At 39.2% G+C, this 21,799-nt stretch overlaps 1 protein-coding gene across 27 annotated transcripts in view; it reads left to right on the top strand.

Annotated features, from left to right (window-relative positions):
- Positions 1 to 21,799, top strand: part of EXD3 (exonuclease 3'-5' domain containing 3) — a 297,113-nt gene that overhangs the window by 5,246 nt on the left and 270,068 nt on the right. For 25 of the 27 annotated variants that reach the window (XM_069770627.1, XM_069770649.1, XM_069770643.1 and 22 more), the window contains exon 2: positions 2,138 to 2,206. In XM_069770627.1, coding sequence (XP_069626728.1) covers positions 2,138 to 2,206 — 69 coding nt within the window. Of the gene's footprint in view, positions 1 to 2,137; positions 2,211 to 9,775; positions 9,796 to 21,799 lie in introns of those variants that run through there. The other 2 variants (XM_069770630.1, XM_069770635.1) reach the window with 2 other exon arrangements.

Below are 21,799 nucleotides of genomic sequence, written 5' to 3'. Positions count from 1 at the left end.
ATGTCCTTTCCCAGCTGTGCTAACTACTTGCAGAATGATTGGGACAAATAATGCTTTATGGTCCGCAGATAAAAATCAAGCATCCTTGGTGTTGATTCTAAGTAGAAACAAACCTGTTTGAGGGTTGAGGCAATCGCTATTGTCAAAGACATTTCTATAGAAGAAAAAAATCACATGTTACTGATTCTTATAGAATAATCCTCTTTTCAAGTGTCTTCTGCAAGAAATAGGTGGGTCGATGAAGCAAAAGAAAGATTAGGTGTTTTGGAATCTGAACAGACCAGAAGCAGCTAAAAATCCTTCAACTTCTGTCTGATCACCTATAAAACATGAGAGTCCTGTTCCTTCTCTGACTGATGTATCCCACTGGCACAAAGTTGTGTGTTCCCTGTGCTTAAAGTTGCAACACAATGGATCTCGAAGAAGGAAATTGCTAATGACGAAAAAGTAGATATAATAACAGAAGAATTAAGCAAAGGAAAGAAAGTTCTTATTTATGTTGTATAAACATTTGAACAGCAATAGCACTAGAACCAATTTTGAGACTAGTATATGAGGCATGGTTAGCGGGGGCATCCTGATGGAGAGCTGGGAGCTGCTGGTCCTATAGGCCTTACCTGCCACTACTAGTGATGGTAGCTGCTGAAATAAAAAATAGTGTCAAAGCCTCTTTTTTCTGTCATAGTACAGAAGTCAGGTTCTCTGCTCAGTGCTTCAGTATTAACCATTACTGAGTCTGTTGGTGAAAGCATAGCTGCAGATATTTTTTTTGTGTCAATATAGGTGAGATCTGACTCCTCTGCATTTTACTAAGTGCATGTTGCTAAGATTAGCATTCTTGTTACACATTACTAAGCTAGAGCAGAAGAGCCTCTAGCTCTATGTGTATTTCATGCATTTAAATAAATTCCTCTTTATTACATCTCCTGGTCTGCCAAGGATATGGTCATACTTCCTGTTAAGTCTAAATGTGTGGCTGCAGTCATTTTAGACCGTTCTTTTCTGATTAAAATAATGCTGTTTCTTCTCATTTTATGGCTAGCTACATCCACACAATGCGATTTATTCTTGGCTGTTGCTCATCTTGCCTTTAAAAAGCAGAATACTTTACAATACAAGGGGTTACCCTTATAGCCATACGCATAACTGTGCAGTTCAGCTACTAATTTCAGAGGTTTTTTTGCTCTTACATTTTTCTGCATTTTTCATTCTGTGCTGAAACTTTCTGCTATATGGTTCAAAGGCACTTTATAATAATTTTTGAGTTTCACACAAATTCATTGAGCCTTGTTTGGGTTACATGTTCCTGAAAGAAAAGTCTCTTTTTCAAAACATCCAGGACTCTATCCACTGCTGATCTTTTTAACGTCAAACCCTGCCTGAACCTCCTCAAGGAATAAGCTTTTATGTCAGGAAAAAAGTTGGCTGGAACATAGCAGTGCTGTGAGGAATGTTTGAAAATGTGAGAGGGAGCACAGGAGGAACTTTGCACTGCTTGGGAAACACATGCTGTATAAAACTGCTCCATGTGGGTTCTCTAAGGTTATACAATTGCCTGTAAATTTTTGGAAAATATTCCTTGGGGACTAAAATCTCCCACTGTTACAAACTAAAGAGAAATGGGTTTGGCTTTTTTGAGAAGGGGGTTGCAATTTTCCTTTACAGGATAAATAGCTGCTGTTTTACGCTGTGCAAAGCAGGTTTTTATTAGCCATGTAGTTGAAAGTGTTATTGTTCATTTTTTGTTTTGTAAGCAGTGGTTGCCACTGGATCATTTGGATGGATGGGAGTGGAGGTTTCCTGATGTTGTTGTGTTTGTTAAAGTGGGTAACCTGCGTATATTAGGACCATGGTTCTCTGAATGTTTTATAACATCATTATGGTGTTCTTGTTAGTCTTTTGTGACTTTTAGCCACATGATCTTAACATTACAGTAAAGATGTTTAGCAAGAAGTAAAAATGTTGGCAGGTATGTAAGGCTCCGGTTCAAGAAAACATTTGATGCCTGCCAATCTCTGTCTTTCCAAGGTAGCACTTAACAAGGTGCTTAAATTAGGATTGCTTCAGAGGAGCTTAGGTGTGTTGGTAAGTGCACAAAAAGCTCTGCATGTTAACAAGCCTGTTTGCTTCCTTGCAGCTCTGTGGTGGCAGTGGAATTCCCCAGACATCACTCAGCAGATAACACCTTCACCATCCTCCTTCAGGGGTGAGTTTGCTGTCTCTGGACCTGAGTCTGTTTGAAGGCATTTGACAGTATGGGGGCAAACTCCACATTGGGCAGGATGGGGGCAGTGCAGCTCAAGGAATTCCTGCCCCTTTCTAGTCTCTGTTCAATTTTCAATTTTGATTATGTTGTCAATCTCTTTCACCTTATGCTCAAAGCTTGGGTGTGTGTGGGACAACTGAGAGGAGTACCTTGGTGCAGGACAGGGTGGGAGGACAAGGGCAACAGTTGCATAGGCTGCTATGACTGTTCTGATCCCAGACTGAGCAGCTGTGCCCTCATTGTGTATTTATAGGTAGGTCTTTAAGAGGAACAGCCCTATTCTGACAATTTGACCTTGAGTTTATTAAAATTAATTTCTGTTCTGAATATCAGTATCAGCTTTTTTGTGTGGAGTTTGTTTCTGAAAGTAATACAAACATCATCTGTTTGCAGGGTATTTTATTAGTTTATGTAGGTAGGTGGAAGGACACTTGACAGTAAACCAAGTACCAGTTGTACAAACTTATAACAAATACTGTTTCATCACTGTAGTTTGTGTGACCACTCTTAGATGAAGACATCCTTTCAAATCAATATTTTATGGTACAGCAGTGTATTAGTGAATAGATTTATGAGGATTCCATTTTGATTTGTGAACTTCATTCATGATACTTATTTTTGTAAAGATTGGTTTAACAGCGTCCTATGTTGAAAAGTTACCCAGCAGTTCCTTACGGATGAAGTAGATTGTGTAGAACTCAGTTTATCTTAAAAAGTTCTACTGGGTTAACTGCCCTGGGACCCCATCTGATTCAGTATCCTTTCTTCTCTCAGAATGGGAGAACTGTGAGTTTTCCCATCTATCTTCTTTTAGTACTGCTGCCTACTGAGATATTTACCAATGAGGGTTTGCATAATACAAGGAAATATAAAATGTCTGAGCAGGAGCAGTCACCAGTTAGTGTCTATGATCTGTTTTCCCCTTTTGTTCAAATGGAAACAAAGCTTGATGTTTAATGAGAAATTTCTGGAAAGTCTCATTTGGGGTTTTTCTAGTCTCCCTTGTATGTGTTCTGAAATGTAGCTGCAGCTTCGTTAGAGGGCACTCTTGAATAACACATGGTGAGATGGCTGTCAGACAGCATTCACCATATACTCTTCAGAGAAAACTCCTGATGCAAACGTAATTTGCTGCCCCAGAGTAGAAAGTGTGAAGCCGGGGATGGATTACCCTATATACTTTGCTATCTTATGATGCAAGGTACCATTGACTACATTGCGGGCTGATTTAATGCTTGTGCGGTATATGGAACATAGCAACAATCTCTTAGATAAGTCACTGTAGTTTTCCAAATGTGGATTAATTAATGTAAAATACTTGCTTTTCTCCTGGCCTTTACCCCATAAGCTGCCTTGATCCTAATGTATATCCATTTTGGAACTTTTTTTGTATTGTTGCTATCATCTTTTTAAAAAAAATCCTTTAGAAACAGTAAGTTGCTTCAGAAACTCTTGGGTTTTAATTGCAGCCCTTACATCAACATCGGTTCCTTTTGTGCCTTATCATGTGTTGTTTCACTTTCCTTCTGTAATAAAGAGGATAATGATTTTTACTTTGGGAGAATTAATCAATGTATATAAATGTGCTTTGAAATCTGAAGTGTGTTAGAATTTTTTAAAAATAAAATTAAAATATTGAACAAAGCAGGAGTCAGAGAAGTCACATTTAAGACCATGATTATTGCTCAGCTGCTTTGGTGCTTTTTCTATTATGGCAAGATTATAGAGCTGAATCATTTGCATTACTTTTGACTTCTCATGATGTTTTTAGTTTTTTGTCCAAGGAGAAGTATTCTTTATATGCAGGAGTCAGATTGTCTGTAAACATAAACATAAACTTAACTTTGTCCAATGCATACCTTGTTTTGCTTTTAAAAAAGCATACCAAACTGGTGTAACTTGAAACGTTTTTCTTAGCAATTAGCACTGAATCATACCCACACTGGATAGGCTTGGCAAAACTGAAGTGCATGTTTCCTCTGCTGGAACCGTGCCTACATAGCATAAACCTCAGCTTTAATATATTACTTTACTTAGCCTCTAAATTCCCGCTTCTGTGTTAGCATTACTGCTAGTAGCTGGGTTCTACGTAGCCACTCGGTGGTGGTGCTCGTGTGCCTCTCAAAGATGAGAGAAGAGGCATTGCGTGGGGATGTGATTTGAGTAAGGTCACAGAATAGGGCAGTAACAGCTATGAACAGAAACCAGTCGTCTGGCTGACTGACCCCTCTCCTTACTGGGAAGTATTCCTTCCAGCTGGGACTGGCACATCTTTCTTACCAGGGGTTTAGCTTTACTCAGAGGTGACAGCTTTATCGTCTGTGGGTTGAAGATGGCAGACATTGACAACCTGAGAGTTTATCAAAGCAGATTCTGTGCTACAGCCAGAAGGTAGTACTTTGCTTGGTATCCTAAAGAACTATGTAGTGCTTCTATGAACTCTAACGGCCATGAGACTCCACTTCTCCAAAATTAAAGCAGAATAATAAGAAAAAGATGGCCTGACAAGTACTTTTTCCTCTCCTAGTTTTTAATCTCCTCTTGCACCTTCCCTTTCTGTCTCACTAGTAAGGCTCCTTGTTAACTTTTTGGCAAAGAGTGATTGCCTAGAGTAAGGAAGCAAAGCTGAGATGTTCCTTGTCAGGAGTCCTTCATGTCTGTCCCAGCGAGAGGGTATGTGAGGAGGCAGCAGAAGCTGAGCTGAGACATAGTACCGTGTGGCTGCAGATGTACGGAAAGGAGCACTGTGGAGAGACTCCTGCAGACTGTAAGGCAGTTGACTGGAACAAGGTGAGCAGCTCTTACAGTAAGGTCTTGGCAAGGCAGCCGTGCAAAACAGCTGTTGGGCTACATGCAGGCACAATAACTTGTCTCCCACCACCTCTCATGGGAGAGTGGCAATAGCAGCTTCTCTGGGGCAAAGGCAGTGGGTTGGGGAGAGCGAGGAGCCCAGACCTGATCCCACAGCCATTGTGTGGCCTCCTGGATTGTTTCAGTGAGTTTGGGAGTAAGGCACCAGGCAAGGCAGGCTGGACGGTCAAGGTATCGGGGATGGCATGTGAGTGACTGCATCAGCTGTAGTTTCTGAGGAAACTTTTATTTGCCTGACTGGCAAATGGAATTTAAGGTGAAATGGAATAAATAAGGGCTTCCCTGGTAGAAAAAAAATAGTTACCAAGCCTAAAGCATTTTCATCTGTGGGGCTGGGGGTTGTATTTTTAACGGTTTTGAAAAGCCTCAGCTCTTGTGATTTCTGTAAATGATATTAGTAATTACACTTTGAATGACAGAGGCTTTAGCCAAAATCTTCACCCTGTCAGTGTTATACTCCATCCCATATGTAGGTGCCCTCACATGTTTTGCTACACATATAGTTCGGGAGTTCTAAAAAATAACAGTAATCTAGGAGCCAGTGACATCTACAGAATGTACTGAAGAGGAGATCCAAGATGCTCATATGAAACACTTTCTTCCAGTGTTGAGTAGCATCTCCTACAAATATTTTCTCACACAACATTTCTGTGGAACTGAAAGTTTATTTTTATGATGATTTATGTTTTGGTCTTTGTCATTCTTTGAAGACTAGCTGGAGTTGTGTGTTGACATGTTTGCATGGATTAGCCAATGCCATCTTCATGGCATGATGTATTAAATGTACTTAGTAGATGCTAGCGTCATCTTTGCTTTAGCTCTGAAATCAGTTCTGGGTACCATCTGATTTTTATTTAAAAAGACGGCTACAGTTCTTGGTCCCATCTATAGTTACAATCAGTGTTGTACTTAAAATGTTCTGCCAAGTCCTCCTTATTTTTCACTGTGTATCAGCAGCAGCTTGTCGTCTTGGGATCTGGAGACCAAATGCATGTTTCTGGGCAGTATTTTGAGGATGGCGTTGTGACTGCAGTTTCTTGAGCACCTCCCTGCCGTTAGCCTACTTCCAGAATGACATTCTGATATGGCAGGTTATTGTGTTGGTCTCGGAAGACATTGTGGGACAAATTGCTGTCTGATATGGGTAGGTAGCAACAACTGGAGAGTGTTTCCTGCTTAAGTAAGAGTGAAAAAGCCACTGCTAGTAGTATTTAAGGGAAGAAGTAGAATGTGTGTTTATAAAAATACAGGAGATGAACATAATGGGGGAAAGCATAAATTTAGGCCAGTCTTCTGCCTATGTAATAAAGTAAATGAAGCAAGCAACTTTTCCTTCTTTTTTTCTTTTTTTTTTTCTTTTTTTTTTTTCTTTTCAGTAGAAGCAGCTTAGCGAAGACCCCAGAGGTGCTGGCTGACTTGTCATAGGTTTAAGCGCCAAGAAGTAAATACTTTTAAGTAAAGCAAATGCAAAACTTTAGGGATATACTTAAAATACAAGAGAAAGTAAAAAAGCACAAAACTGAAGAAACCCTTTTGTGTAGTGTCCAGAGCAATTTTAAAATGCTCTTGTTCCATGCCTAAACAAATGGTTGTTTCAGCCAAAGAGAAATCTTTCCTATTGATTTATTATACCAATTTAGATATAAGCCCTCTGTGCAGGATTGTCAGTTTAATAAAACAGCTTTCTTTCTCCTTTCAGATTTAATCCACATGTATTTGTATCAACAGAGCCTTTGTCTCTGCTCAGTTATGAGTTATCCTTTTTTAATAAAAAAAAAAAGTGAAAACACATGTTTTTTAACAGCCCTATTACAAAAAAGTGTAGGATGACATAGGGGAGAGGTGATCATCAGATAGTGACTCTGATTTGTAGGTAACTTCAAAGTGGTGCTGCAAATGAAAGAGTGATAAAGGACCTTTAACCTCTCCCTGTCACAATGACTGTGGAAAGCCCAACAGTGACAGGAGGAGGCAGCATTATCTTTAGCCAGGATTTCCTAGGGTTTTTTTCCCCAGCTTGTGCAGTGATGCTAAACATGCTCTTTTTAGTTAACTCTAATTTCCTTCCTTTTTTTTTAAGGGGGACTTATCCAGAGGTGTATGTAATTCACATTTCCTTCCTTCCTGCCTCCCTCCCCTGCAGAGAAGGATTTCTTTCTTGGACCCCTCCTGTTTTCCAAATGGAGAGGAATTACTCTCAGGAAACTCATGAATTTGGTATTATTTCTATACTCGGTTTTGTGAGAAAACATTTATTTGATTATCAATGCTTACTTGATACCTATATGAGGGTTCAGAAGTGCATGTTAGAGCTGCTCAATAAAGCAGTTCACTGCATTGCTTGATTATAACCTTTACTTGGATGGTATCACATAACTAACTCCTGTAGCATCAGGAATTAGTTCTGAAGATTTACTTCAGTCCATCCTGAACTGGCAGCTCGGTGGGCTGAATGCAGCCAAAGGCAGAACAGTTGCAATAGCTATGTCTTTGGTGCTAGCCTGGTTTCTTCCAGCTTGTGTTAGCCTCCTGGCAGTCATCACAGTCTCGCTTAACCCTCTTTCAGATGTCAGTAGAGCAGATCCCACCTCAAGTGTCAATATAATTATTTGCAGTGGTGTGATTTTAAAAGAAGCTAATAATAATGTGTCTTCAAGCAGAAGGAATTTGTCTGGCATTTAAAAACTGTGGCATGATCCTATTCTACTTCTCAAAGTTATAGAAGAGAATACGAAAAGATCCACCTTAGAGGTTTTTGTAGTCAGTGACGGGGAAAAAGAAGGTTTTATCCTTGCTGCCTGAAGCAGATAGCAGGCCTGGCAGTGATATTGTAGCTCTGAGGAAGGAGTGGTCTTGCTGTATCAGAAGGATCCCTTGGTCCACCAAGCTCTTGAAAAAAGAATACAAAATCCTTGGCAGCATGTGTGCAGACACTAGGAACTGGCAGCGTGTTTTTGTAGAAGTTAAGCTGGTCTGGCTTTGTCAGAGGACAGGTAAGCCAGGCAATGCTTAGCACCCTGTGCTAAAAGAAGCAGACTGTTCATGTTTAAGGCAACTTAGATGCTATCAAATTCTATGGATGTTAACTCTGCAAGTGTTTCTTGCACAAGAAGAAAAAAAATCCATCCCTTTGAACATGGCTGTGGAATGCAGACTTACTGGGGGGTTGTTTGTTTTCCTGCAGACTGGCCTCTTGCCACTGCCTGCGTTTTTCTTAAGAGGGCTTGAACATACCTTCCAAGATAAGATAAAACATGGATCTTGGGAGGATTATACCTTCGAAGCTCTCTCAGACAGTCTCCTGTCCTCAAGTCTGCATTCTACCAGGTTAAGTTCTCCAAACCTTGGTACTAATGGATATTTAGATTTGTTTCCTTTTCAGTTTGTCACTGTTCTTAATGGCAGCTAGCCATTATTACTTTTCAAAACAGCTTAGAACTTGAATCTTTCCAGAGCAGTGGTAAATGAAAGGGGTATTCGGCTAGCAAGAACACTTTCTTATACGTGGATTTTGCAGGGCATTGTACTATATTGTACTTTCATCTAAAATATCCTTGGGCAACCTCATCCAACTTTGAAGTTGGCCATCCTTTGAGCAGCCGATTGGATTGGAAACCTCCAGAGGTCCCTCCCAAACTAACTTACTCTGTGATTCTGTTTTCTGGTAGAGTTCTGGCAAAGATCCTTCTTTTGGCTTCGTTTATATCTCCCTTCATGCTCAACAGCTTTCATCATGTTCCCATCACAAGCAGTTCTTTAAACTGAAGTAATGTGTAAATATCAGGAACAGTTTCTAAACTGTAACATGAGTTTCCTTCCTTCATAGTTTAGGCTGTTTTTTATGCTGTCATATTAAGATAATATGAAAAATCAATTTTTTTATTGCTATTTATCAAGAGATAACTTCTTTTTTTTTTTTTTTTTTTTTGTCCTTGGACACCAATATTTTACCATCAGGAAATACAAAGGATAATTTTCTAAAAGTTAGTAGGTCTTGTTCTTGGGTCAACTTTGTTCCTTTGCACTCTTTGTTGGGAAACTGCAGAAGAAGGAAAGACAAAGAGGAAAGAGCCTTGTTATTTGGGACTTATAAGACTATATTGTTACTGCCTTTTGAGTGAGTGTTGCGTTTTGTAGTTAAAAACTGAAATTAAGAAAAAGATACTATTTTTATGGATATTGGTACCTACTATCCGAACATTTTAGCTCATACTTAACTTTATGCTGTACAGTATTTTGCTTAAAATTTAAGCAGTTGCTTAAGTTACTTTGAATAGTAATAGACTTAATGTGTCTTACTAATTCAGAAAATGTATACTTGACAAGGGAATGCTGACAGTTTGTTGGCTTGCTTGGATTTACGATTTTATTCTGAGGGCTGAACAGGATGGTGGGGCAATTAGGTGGAGTTACATATACCAAATGTATAATTTAACACATATGTACTCAAAACTGAAGTTGACTAATCTTGTAGTTCATACTTGCTGTATGTTCAGACTCTAACCTCTGTTTAGATTGCCAACATGGTGCCAATTAGAGGGACTGTGATGTGGACACTAAGGAATATAACTCACTTCACATGGGTTACCAAACAGCTAGCAGATGTTAAGCTAATGGTTCTTGGCTACTACCAGCCTGACTTGGATTTCAACCCAGAGGTGAAAGAATTTACTTCTCTCCCATTACCATTTCCCTTGGGCCATATTGTCCTGAGCATTGAGAATTCCCTCAATTTACCCTGGAAGATGATGTCAGCATTCCCTCCCCACCCCCCCACCCCTTAAACCTGTTCTCACGGTGTCTTGTATGTTCCTTTATTTTTATGTTAGTTTGCCTTCTTTGGTATTTGTTATTCTACTGGTAGGCTTTATTCTAAATGGTAAATGAAAATCTAAACACTTTAAATGTACAACTGAAATTCTTAACAGGAGAAGTCTGTGCTGAGTGTGTGGTGTGGTTCAGGTGCTGTACCTGTAGCTACATCCCTGAGATGTGACAGAAAGTCTGCCCTGGGATTACTGTTACTACTTAGAGTAACAGAGGCCATAGAAAGTGGTGGGTCTGGCTTGCCTGGGATCCAGCCTTTCTTTGTTCTTTCTCATTACTGAGTGTTGTACTCTCAAACCCTGTAAAAACTGTGACTGCAAGGCCCATAGTTTTTCCTCTAGGGATGAGTCAATGCTGAACAACCAACTGGCAGATTCTGCGGCTTCTTTGGTGTGATTTAGAGCAGTAGGTAGTGATTGTTACTCAAGACAATTTAAAATAGGTGTGAAACATAGTGTAACAACATTAATCACTTCCACTTTTTCTGTGCTGTTTCAAATGCTAGGTATTATAAGGGGGGTCTTTGTCTAAATAACTGTAGCAGCTTTAGGAACAGAGGTAGGATAATGGATGGCTCAGCTGAATGAACAATAGCACTTGAATACTTACTGATGCCTAAATCCCATTTCATAACTCGCTGTATAGTCATCTGACATGTTTAACCAGTGTGTGTAATATTAGGGCTGATGCTTTTTGTTTTCTCTCCAGTAACTTTGTTTTTCTTTTTGTGAGGATTTAACCTTTGACCTAAAAATGTTGTAACATTATGTCCAGCATCCAGTTTTTCAGCCATTTCTTTACCTTGCTCATTTTATACTTTGGTAAAAGGCAGTATTATTAGCATAATGGTGTTTGAAAAGCAAAATCATACTTAATGAGAAGTTTTCAGTTATAGCTTATTTTCTTACTGACATGCTAGTTTGAAGTGTCAAACATGATCAGCATCAACATGAACACCAACAGGAAGAGTTGAGTGAGGGTTAAATAGCTGTCATAGTTATTTTTCAGTGAGCAATGAAAATAAACCGCTTGCAAAGTCCTGTCATTTGTTGCTTTTCTTTGAGGTTCTAAAGAACATGTTTCAGTCAGTGATGCATTTGATGCTGAACTTCCAAAGAGAGTGATTATTTTTAATTACTTGAGATGAGCAGAACTGTTTCTGTCCTGTGGATTAATCTTTCTTGGTGTTTATGTATTTGCTAAGGACAATGTAACAGAAGTAATGCAAACAGTTATTCTGTACTTACATGATGAGTAATAGCTAAATACTAATTACCTTTCTTGAAGAGTAATTAATAACTTTCATGTTTTCTGTAGAATGAACAGGGAAAACTCAAAATGATAAATTGAGAAAGCTGAACTGTCTGCTTTTCAAGAGTGGCAGGTTATCAAGTGTCAGGTTTTGGGTGATAGGAAACAAAATCCAACAGCAGTTTGTAACTACATTTTCTCTTCTCTTTCTCAGTATCTAAATAAGTCATTCAGTCCAGTAGATGCAGCCTTTCTCTAGTGATTTCACTGACTTTCTTCACCTCTAGACTATCATGTAGCTCTGTATGATAAATTACTCTTCTTTGGTTTTTCCCTTTTAAGAGACTTAAGTGCCGATGATCAGGTCTGTTCTCATGTATTTTAGTGTGTAGGTTCCTGGACACATTAAAAGTATAATAAATATGGAAAATTTTCAAAATACATTGTCATGTTCATGTAAGTTTTTCAAATATATACAAGTTAACCCCAAAATAAAGACGACAGAAGATTTCCCTCCTTCCCCTGGGGTTGCTGACTTAATTAGTATAGGTTTTGTCTCTCGTCTGTAGTGACTAGTAGAAAATACACTTGCTGGTTCTTTTTTCCCATCATACATATGTGTAGCCCTTTTTGTTGGCAAATAGCAGAAAAACTTTAGAAGTCCAGAAGAAACTAAAATGCTTGATGCAAGAATTTATTAGATAATAATTCAAGCAACACTTCCTGGCTCTTCTTGAATGTAGCTGTTTTATCACTAAAACTTATACCCACCATGTTCGCTTTGTCATTAAAAATTTTCATCATACGGCAGACAGTTTTTCCCCTTAGATGAGCACTGACATAACATGAAAAAAAAAAAGAAAATTAGACCAAATATGTATGTATTTCTAGACAGACTCTGAAATCTTAAGAACTAAGGTGGATGACCTAGCGAATTTGGGGTTTATGTGAGACTGTTGAATAGGGCTGTAAGAAAGTTGATGGAAGGAAAACATCAGTTGGAACACCCTAGTACCAAGTTACAGGTTACATAAAAATGGCAGTGGTTCAAACAGATGAGGGTATAGTGTGGTGTCTTAAAGCTAAATGTCAAATCAGGAAAATAACTGTATTAATAACAGAATCCTTAAGGTCAGAAATTCTTGGAACTTGTAGATACGAAGAGTATAGAATAATACAGAGTATGTAGCTTTAAAGTAGAAAACACAATGGGACAAAACTGGCACCCCAGTGCTTTTAGGCATCAAGAATGATGCCTTTGGGAAACATCTGATCAGGGAAACCAGAAAGAGGAAGATACTTTTGACTTTCTCCTGGGAATTGTGCAGAACTTGGTACAAAATTTTATGGTCAGTGGCCCTCCGTAAGTGTGAACACAAGTGTGCTTAAAAATCCTTGCAGAATAATTCAAGCCAAAAACTTCAGTGAAGTGATATTTGATTTCAAAAGGAAAGTACATCAGAATGAGGAAGCTTGTTAAAAAGAAACTGAAAAGAGCAGTGAAAAGGGTGAAATGTTTGTAGGTAGTGTAAAGATTATTTAAAGGCACTATACTGCAGAGCAAATGCCTTGGCCCTATCAAAAGCTGATTGAGAGAGGGAAAAGTTATGATGTGAAACAGCAGGGAAGAAAGGCTGTAGAGTCAGAGGCATCATTCCAAAAGCTGAAGTCATGACCAAGTGAGGAAGACAGAAAAGAACAAACACTTTGAAACACCAAAAACTTAGAGGAACAGCTTTCAGAAAGTATAAAAAGTAACAGTTCTTTTCCAAATGTGGTGGGAATAAGAAGCTTGCCTAAAAGTTTGCAAAAACCCTTGAAGACTAGGGTGTGAAAGAATCACTTGCAGAAGGTGGAGCAAAAAGAAACAAATGAGTTTCTGAGGCACCTATGCTCCTCATGGCTTCTTTACCAGAACCCACCTCAAACCCAACTGTTAATGGAGGAATTCAAGAATGCAGTGAACAATAACTGACTGCAGGGACCAGGATGTTAGAGCCCAGGAGGGATGCAGGGGAGAAACTGTTGAATTATTAACGCTTGTGTGCAACCTTTCAATTAAAACCTCCTCAGCCCTATTAGAGAATAGATAGGGTTGATAAGATGCCAACTTGCAAAAGAGTTCCAGGGAGCTTGGGGAACAGCAGACAGAAATCTGGCTTTGTGTTGTACAGCATCGTCAAAAGTATAATATAGATTAGAATTATTTGGCACATGATTTTATATGAACGTGGAGGAGTCAACGTCTTTTGTAAAAGGAAGTTGCACTTGACGAATCTTCAAGGGCTTGAAAGGCTCAGCAGACATCTGGGTTAGGGTGTGCTAGTGTATATGGTATCCTCAGATTCTTAAACAGATTCAGACATGGTCCTTTGCCACAGCTTCTAAAGGCAAGTGATCTTTCTGTGGATAAAAGAGAATGGTCTTTAGTAACTAAGCAGTGACTGGTTAAAAGGTGAGAAAATGTGTAGCAGTAATCATTATAGTGGAGGGTGGTTAGTGTTAGAGTGATACAGGAGTCATATGAGACCTGTGCTGTTTAGCACTCACAGATGATCTGAGGAAGGCAATGGATAAGAGAAATAACGAAGTCTGAGGGATTTATAAGTACTTTGGCATAGTCAACTCTAAAGCTGCAAAAGTACCTACCTTATGGTACTGTGCAATTGGAAAATAAACTAACAGGTTAAACCTGGTGTCAGTAAATGAAGATTAATGTGAGAAAATGGAATTATCTGTTTACAGCTATGGCTAAATGAGGTACTGCCTCCTCCAATAATAAAGTATGGAACAGCTTGCAAATTAAGAATGTCTGGGCCTGAAGAAAAGATGCCTGAGTGGGAAAGAAGATAAGCAATCATTCCCCATTTGTTTTTCATTCCCTAACAAAAAGTAGGTACATCAAATGGAAGCAGGAAGTTCAAAATAAACAAAAATAAATATTTCCTTGCATGGTGAATACAATGTGGCAGCTGTTGCAACAAGACTCTGGTGCTGAGAGTTTGCATGAAAGTGGTTGGATATATTCTTGGAAGAAAGATCTATAAAGTCTATTTCATACCAGTACAGAAGACCTGGCATGTGGAAATCTTAAACTACAAGTTGTTGCAGGCTTGGGGAATGTGTTGGGGAATATAGCTGCCTAGTTCTTTTCCTTAGGCATTGGCCGCTGACCACTGTCCAAGACATGATACTGGCTAGAGCAAGATGTGATCTTACTTGGTAAGGCTTGTCTCTGGTGCCTTATTCTCTTTAACTGTATTTTGCTATTTCTGTACATGTCTATTTCAGCTACTCCCTCCTCTCTTCAGATGCTCCTCCTACAAAATACATGAAGTTTGTTATTTAAGAAAACACACTTTTTTGTCTTTCTTTTTGTTGGTGTGGGTTTTTGTTTTTTTGGGGGGGGGAGTGTTGTGTAGTACATTTTGTCATGTGTGTAACTTAAGTTTATTGTGTTTGTCTACAGACTTCTTGGACAGAAAATGGAGCTGCTGCTTAAGCATTTCCATATGTGTTCAGCTATATTGTTCAACTATATTCTTCACCCAATGTGACTTGTAAAAATAAACATCTTTAAAGTGGTGTTTTTATGTGTTGGTAAAGAGTTAATGGAACTAGAAAATGTTCCAGACCAGTGTTTGTCCCTACTGTGGATCATAAGAAGGCTGTGTCATGTCCTGCTAGTTTTTAAGCAACCTACAGCTTCATCTCTATGAATTTGATGGCCAATTAGTTGATCCCTCCAGGAGACTTAGTTGAATACAATCCTCCTGACATTTGAACACAGCAGAATACTTGAACATTAGCAAGTTTTCCATTTATAAGTGAATTGTTTGTTAAAAGTGGAGAGAACAATCCAAACTCTGCCAAGTACATGCTAGGCGTATGCAGCCCTGCTGGCCTCAGACATAACGTGTTGTCAATTTTGTTTTTATTTAGGGCAGATTTGCAAAGCTGGTGTGTTGATAGAGACATAAGGGAGTGTGTGATATGTCCCATCTGTGTAAACTCAATTTTCTATATGGTGTCTTGCACAGATGGTATGCTTTTTTATGTTTTTTTATTTCACACTTTAAGCTGAAGAAGCCAGGTTTGAGGAGATGTGCTGTATTAATTTAGTCACTTGTAAACTTGAGATAGTTTATTGCTGAAGGGGTAGGTGGCAGGAAAGAGTGGTCACCTCTGTCTTCTGAATCAGCCCATGTCTCCCCACCTTTTCCCATTCAGCGGGTAAAACACTGTGTCCACTTTTGATTCCATCTGTGGAGTTGAACCATTTGTCACTGTAGGAGGAAGTTCATAGGAGTCCTGACATGGGGAATATTACCTCCTTGCCTTCTGCATGAAAAGATGCTTACATGGGAATGAAAACTGTGGCAGTTGCTCTAATGTTGTCTGCTTTCTAGTTCCTAGCTCTTCCATCACCAGTAGAAGTGAATGAAATAGGAATAGTGGGGTGAGGTTTGAAGAGCCCAGTATTGAGGCAAAGTTCATAGCCTTTATATACAAGAAGAAATTAGTTCTAGACTTGTACAGGGTGTGGGAGGAAACTTGTGATGCTGTAAGAGCCTGTTGATTGTTCCTGGCTAAAATTGGCCAACATCTCCTTAATGTGGCTGTGAGAAGTACAGAAAGCACTATGGAGGCAAGTCTTTCTAATGTTGAGGGATGGGGATGCTCCAGAAGTACATCATGGTCTGTGATCATGCATGGTTACCCTTTGCTGGTGGGTTAAGATCACATGTGGCTTTGTCTAAGTTGAATTCAAAGAGGTGAAAACAGAAGACAATCATCAAAATGAGAACTTGGATGAGAATTCAAGTCTGGTTTGGAGCTTGGTTTTTTTGAGGGAAGCTGCACAGAGTGCTTGATAGAATCAGATAGGCTTAGGAGTAAGGGAGTCTGGGTGGGTTCGAAGAGTATCCTCAGAGGAAACGTTATTAAAAGCACTGTTTATTGGTAGTGGGATGAGAACATTGGCTGAAGAGGGAATGCTGTTGTGCCAGGGCTGCTGGAGGTAAGCTCAGGTGCTGCAGAAGAGTTGCTGGTAGAGATGCTGCTTTGTGCAGAAGAGGGAGGGAGTTGGATAATGTGTGATTTGCTATCCCTTGGCTGAGGTTGACTTACAGCTGAAAAGTGAGAACCTGTTAGTCAGTAACCGAGGAGAGCAGGCTGTCCGAAGGAGCAAGGATTTAGGTTCACTGCCCTGGCCTGTGTTCTGTCTTTATGAAAATGATAAGTATGCAGCTGTGTTCTGTGATAGCTGCTGTGTTACCTTCCAAACATGATTCCATGGACAGTATCTAATCATGCATTTAGGCATTTTAGCATATGCTGTAGAACTTGGATGAAGGAAATCTCTTCTGCAGTAGTTAGTGTCTTGTGACAGCAATAGCTAAGGTTGTAAAAGACATCAAGAGTTTTTCTTGTGTTTACCAATTGAATTATTCCCCCCCCCAACTTCTCAGAATTCTCTTTGCTCAAAGGTATAAATCTTTTAGAAATACTATCACAGAAATCCTATCTTGTCTACAGTGTTTAACATATAAGTAGGTACCTACATCTCTTAGATATACCTCCAAGAAAATAGCAGAAATTGAAAACTACTCTTGGAAAGCACCTTGAAAGAAGTTACTGCTTCTGGTGAGCTTAAAAGTTTTGGTCTTTACCGGATACAGGGATTTTAAGACTGGAAATTATGATTAGAGCGATAGTTTCCTCTTATGTAACATGGTCTACCGCTGTTTGCATTTTAACTTTTTTTTAAAGGTATCTAGTCTTTATATACAGACTTCGTTTACTGTTTCAGGATTATTTTTGAAAGGCAGTATTCTTGCAGAATCACAGTATCCCTGTGAAAGTGTCTCCTGTGACCTCTTTGTCCATTGGTGTGTCTAACAGGGATTTCTGATACTAATTTAGAATCCTTATTGAACTACTTTCTTTTTAGTTTTCCTCCAGACTTCTTCAATTTGTCGAGAGCAGTTTGGTTTTTATTCCTGTCTTCCTGTATGCTGACTCCTAGTTTGGTGTATTTTGCAAATTTAATAATCATCTCTTGGTTTTCAAATTTGGGGGTTTTGACTCAATAGTAGCTGTGAGTGATAAGCAATTTCAGCAATCCCCATTAACTCAGTTTCCTTGCCAGCCTGTGGCATTGTTACTGCCTCCCTGTCTTTCTTCCCTGTTCCAGTGCTTGTCCGTAACCTTATTTGCAGTTTTCCAGAATTATCATTGTAAAGGATGCTCTTTAGGCTTGCAGCATCCTACGTTTAGGACTCGTAAAAAGTTTGACCTTCTAGTCATTCTTTACTGAGCATTTGCAAATGAGGGTTTTTCTGTGGCTCTCAACTTGGCCTGATTTGTGGAAATTTTAATAAGAATGGCAAAACCACGTCTGGGTATGGAAAACATACGTGTTTCAGAAATGGAGGAAATGCTTATGAAGGAATTTTCTCAAATAATTCGGTCTGCAATTTCCATCAAGGAAATATCCACCTAGGTAAAGTTTTGTAAAATTATAAGTAATTTCAAATCAGAAGTATGTTACAATCCTGTTGTTGGGGTTCTGTAAGTCTGGTTTATAATGATTTATGACTTTTCTGGAATTGAAAGTAGTTTGGAATCAACTAATTGTGTGCCTAGACTACATTCACATTTTTCATTGTTAGCTTTCTGCTGTTTGCTTTGTATGTGTGGTGGGGGTTTTGGGTTTTTTTTTAAGTCTCTTTTGGGTCCTATTTTAAATGACACCCCTCTGCTGGGTGTTCCCATCCAGGAGAACTGCAGTGCTTAAGGGCTACTACAATGACTTCAGTGGTGCTCTGAAACTTGCTTCTCCTTCCTTTCTCTGGAGTGAGACCAGATGCTGTATTTTTGTCTGAAGTGAGGTGAGAAGACACCCAACCTCTGTATCTCTGAGAGGGACTGAATGTAGACATGGGTGGTAGCTCTGTACCTGCAGAGGTAGTAAGCCCAGGATTTGTATAGTCAGCAGAGAAAAGTTTCTAGGGCATGAGTCAGATTATCCTAAAATGAATAATCTCCTAGAAGTGTGTGTCTCTCTTGACAACAGGACTAGACGTAGGAGGCAGATGTCTTAGACAAGGTGACACAGAACCTGCAGCTAGTATCTCACAGAAATATGAAAGAACTAGAGGAGAAAACAAGGTAACATACCCTGCCAAAGTAGGAGCCTGGCTAAAATCAAATAAGTCTATTCAAATGTTGCTGTTGAGTAATCTATGTGAAATTGCTTTCAGGAGCAAAATTCTTAAGAGCACTTTACCCTTCTCTTTTTTGTTTTTGTACCGGTTTCCATTTCCTATATTGTTGTTACAGCACTTGTCAATGAGCTGTTGAGGTTTACTATGGACAAGCCAAACTCTGTCTGCCATATCTGTAAAGATATTTGCCAGAAACCCCCCAGGCAGAATAGTGTGCAAAGCAAAGTATGCTCATTTTTCTTCTGCCATCTCCCATCTGTGCTCACAACAAAACCCACAGGGACACAGTTTTACAATCCTGTACAGCAGGAGCTAGACAGGATCCCTGGTGACTTTGCTGCCCTGAGGAAGGGGTGGAAGACTGTGGTATACAACAGGAAGCTGAAAATGTGGTGATTACGATCTATTTTAGCTGACTAAGCATGCATTATCTTTTAGCCAAAATTTTTGCTGGAACTGTTCAGTAAATACATATACTGGATCTGTTTAAATGAGCCCAGTGTGTTTTTTGAGCTGAAGGAGACATCCTTCTCTGGTCACCCTTGAACATGTCAGTGTAACTTTCAAGAACTGAACGTATCTGTTGTGAAAATGATGGCTGAAGTTTTCTGCAGCAGTGAAGCTGAGATCTGAAAGGTGTTTTCTTGAGGGTTTTGGACCTATCCTTGCCAAAGGTAACAGAATAAGGAGGTGTACACTGGTGCTCATGGAGCTTAGTTTGTACTTACTGGTCCTCTTATTGCCAAAAAGAAGCTGGCAAGCATCCAAGTGCCATGGAACTATCTGTAGAGGGAAACTACATTTAATTCTTGTGGAAGATGGATATCTTCTGTTTCCTATTAGCCCATCCTGATTCTTCATGTTACTGGGAAATGTTTGTGTCATTCATAAGCATTCATAAAATGCAGCCTTGGATTATGGAGAATTCATAAATATTTAAAAATGTAAAGGCATGTGAAGAATAAAAAAAATGAGAGTAATATAGACTTCCTCTTTCCTTGGTCTCTGACTGCTAAGAAAATTGTTGCATGTCTTCCTAAGTCTTCCTTAATGCATTCTGCCTTCTGGATATGCATCCAGCTATAACAGTGCAGCAACATCAAATCTCCTAAATCATTCCACTGTTTAAATTAACAATTGTGATATGGAGTAAATGCAGGATAGAAATAAGGTGCCTTTTTCAAATACCCACTTCTATTGAACAGAGAAAAAGGAAGGGAAAACATGATGTTTTAGTGAACTCTTTACTTTTTAATGCAGAGTATCATCTAGATTTGAGCCTGACCTAATAGTTGCCCCTAAGCTTGTGCTTGATTTGCAAGTATTTCTTAACTTCAAACTTTCAAAGTAAATTTTGCAGATTGATATGAGGTGCTTTGCTGGGACCTTAAGGAGGATATTAGAAACAGTGGGGCATGAAAAGTGTATAAAAAGTTTGTTTGACTTTCCTTTTTTTGCTCAGTGACAGTTGCACAGGCAATACTTGAAAGCTACTGTGTCTGTTTAATACAGTCCAGTTTTCCCAGTCTGCTAAAATGGAGACTCAAATCCTCCTTTCTTAACTCCGTGTTGCTGAAGATTAAGTACGTTCTTGGAATAAGGCCTGCCTGCAGTTTCTTATTCACACAGGCTTGGAAATGTTTATGCCTTGCTACTCAGTATTGCTGGGTGTAGCACGCGGATGTTAATGCAGCTTTGCTGCTGTTGACTGCAGGGTGCATCGGAAGCTAACCTGCTTATCACACCATCCGCCCCACTGCTGAATTCCCTGGAGAGCCCTTGGCCAAATTGCTGTGGGAGGTTAAAAGGATATCGTTCCCCAAAGTCCATTCCAGGCACATGCTCTCATTGTTCTTCTAATTGGAAAGGATTTAAATGACAATCCATGCTGGTGGCATACTCACAGCTCTTCTATTCATTTGATATTTATTACCTCCTTTAGAAACAGCAGCATTAAATTTAGAGGAATGTACACCATTATGTTTCTCTGTACTCGAGGCTGAGGACTCCTTTTCCATAGTTTTGGGCAATAGGTTAAAAATAATGATACCTTTTTGTATACAGGGGCTCAGCAGATTTATTTAACTGAAGCCTTACTCTCTTTTCTGCCCTTGAGCAGATGACCTAGACAAGTTTATTGGTAGATGTTACAATAAATACCTGATGACTCTACTGTCTTATTCATAACAAAATTTATCCCATTGTCTCACTAACTACTGCTGAAATTAATGTAAAGGAGAGCAGGGTCTGAAATCTCTTACAGCCTCCACCAGAATTCAACATTCATCTCTCCGAGTTCTTTGGAGGTACCGATAAATGTATTGAGCCATGTGCCCAGGATACTGGAAGCGCATGTGCTTACCAGTGCTTTCAAGAACAATCGATGTTCAAATTCTGCTTAATCACAGAAGTGGATTAATTTGGTATGTTTGTGTCCAGTTGTATTTCTGGAAGCATAAGAACAAAATAAATTGGTGTAGTTTTTCAGCTGATGTAATGGCCAAAAGAAAATAAAGGAAGCTTCCCTAAAGTCTTATATTCATAAAATCTAATCTTTCAGAATTCCTGAAAGATCTATTGATCAAAACTTTGTTCCTTTGAAAAATGGATCAAATTTAGAAGCCTGTCCGTACTCAACATTTAACTGTGGGTTTGTTTTTTTTTTTTTTTTTCTTTCTTCTCAGCTGCTTTTCAGCTACGGTGACAATTCAGTGGGATGGTGTTGGGTTTTGATACTGTGGATCCCATCTGCTGCACGCTTTATATAATTGATTATTAGTGAAATAAAGAACAGGAGTAGGGAGGGATTGTGAACAATCTCTTCTAATACCAGAGTTGTGGAGCTTCAAAATAACAGTGGAAAGGTTTAGATCAAACATAAGGAGATACTTTTTCATGTAACACAGATGAGTTATGGAAGGCTTTGGTGCAGGGTGGTATGAGTGCTAAAGCGCTTGTGAATTCAAGAAGCAACCGAACAAATTAGTGGAAAAAAATTCCATTAAAGACTTCTACAAGCACAGCCTCCATCTCTGCCTCAGATCCCCTGTGCAGCAGATTTCTAGAAGCTGGAAGAGTAACAGGGAAGTACTACTTCACACCTGCTCCATTTTAATAATATTCCCTCAGCATCTACTATTGTCCGCCTTTGGAGACAGGACCCTGGCTAGATAATCCTTTGATCCGATTGTGCTCCAGTGTTTGGAAAGCAGCAAATGCACTTCTGTCTGTTGAAACATCCTCAAGGTCCATCTATGCAGTAACCCAGCCAGGAGCTAACAAAAAGGATAGGTAACTTTTGGGAGCATTAAAAAAAACATAATGAGATGACAAAAAAATAAAGGGAAGACAAAAC

This window comes from Haliaeetus albicilla, chromosome 26 (assembly GCF_947461875.1).
Source record: "Haliaeetus albicilla chromosome 26, bHalAlb1.1, whole genome shotgun sequence".
NCBI classification, from domain to species: Eukaryota; Metazoa; Chordata; class Aves; order Accipitriformes; family Accipitridae; genus Haliaeetus; species Haliaeetus albicilla.
Note: the sequence above shows the minus strand (reverse complement) of the source record. Positions and strands in the feature narration are given on the sequence as shown.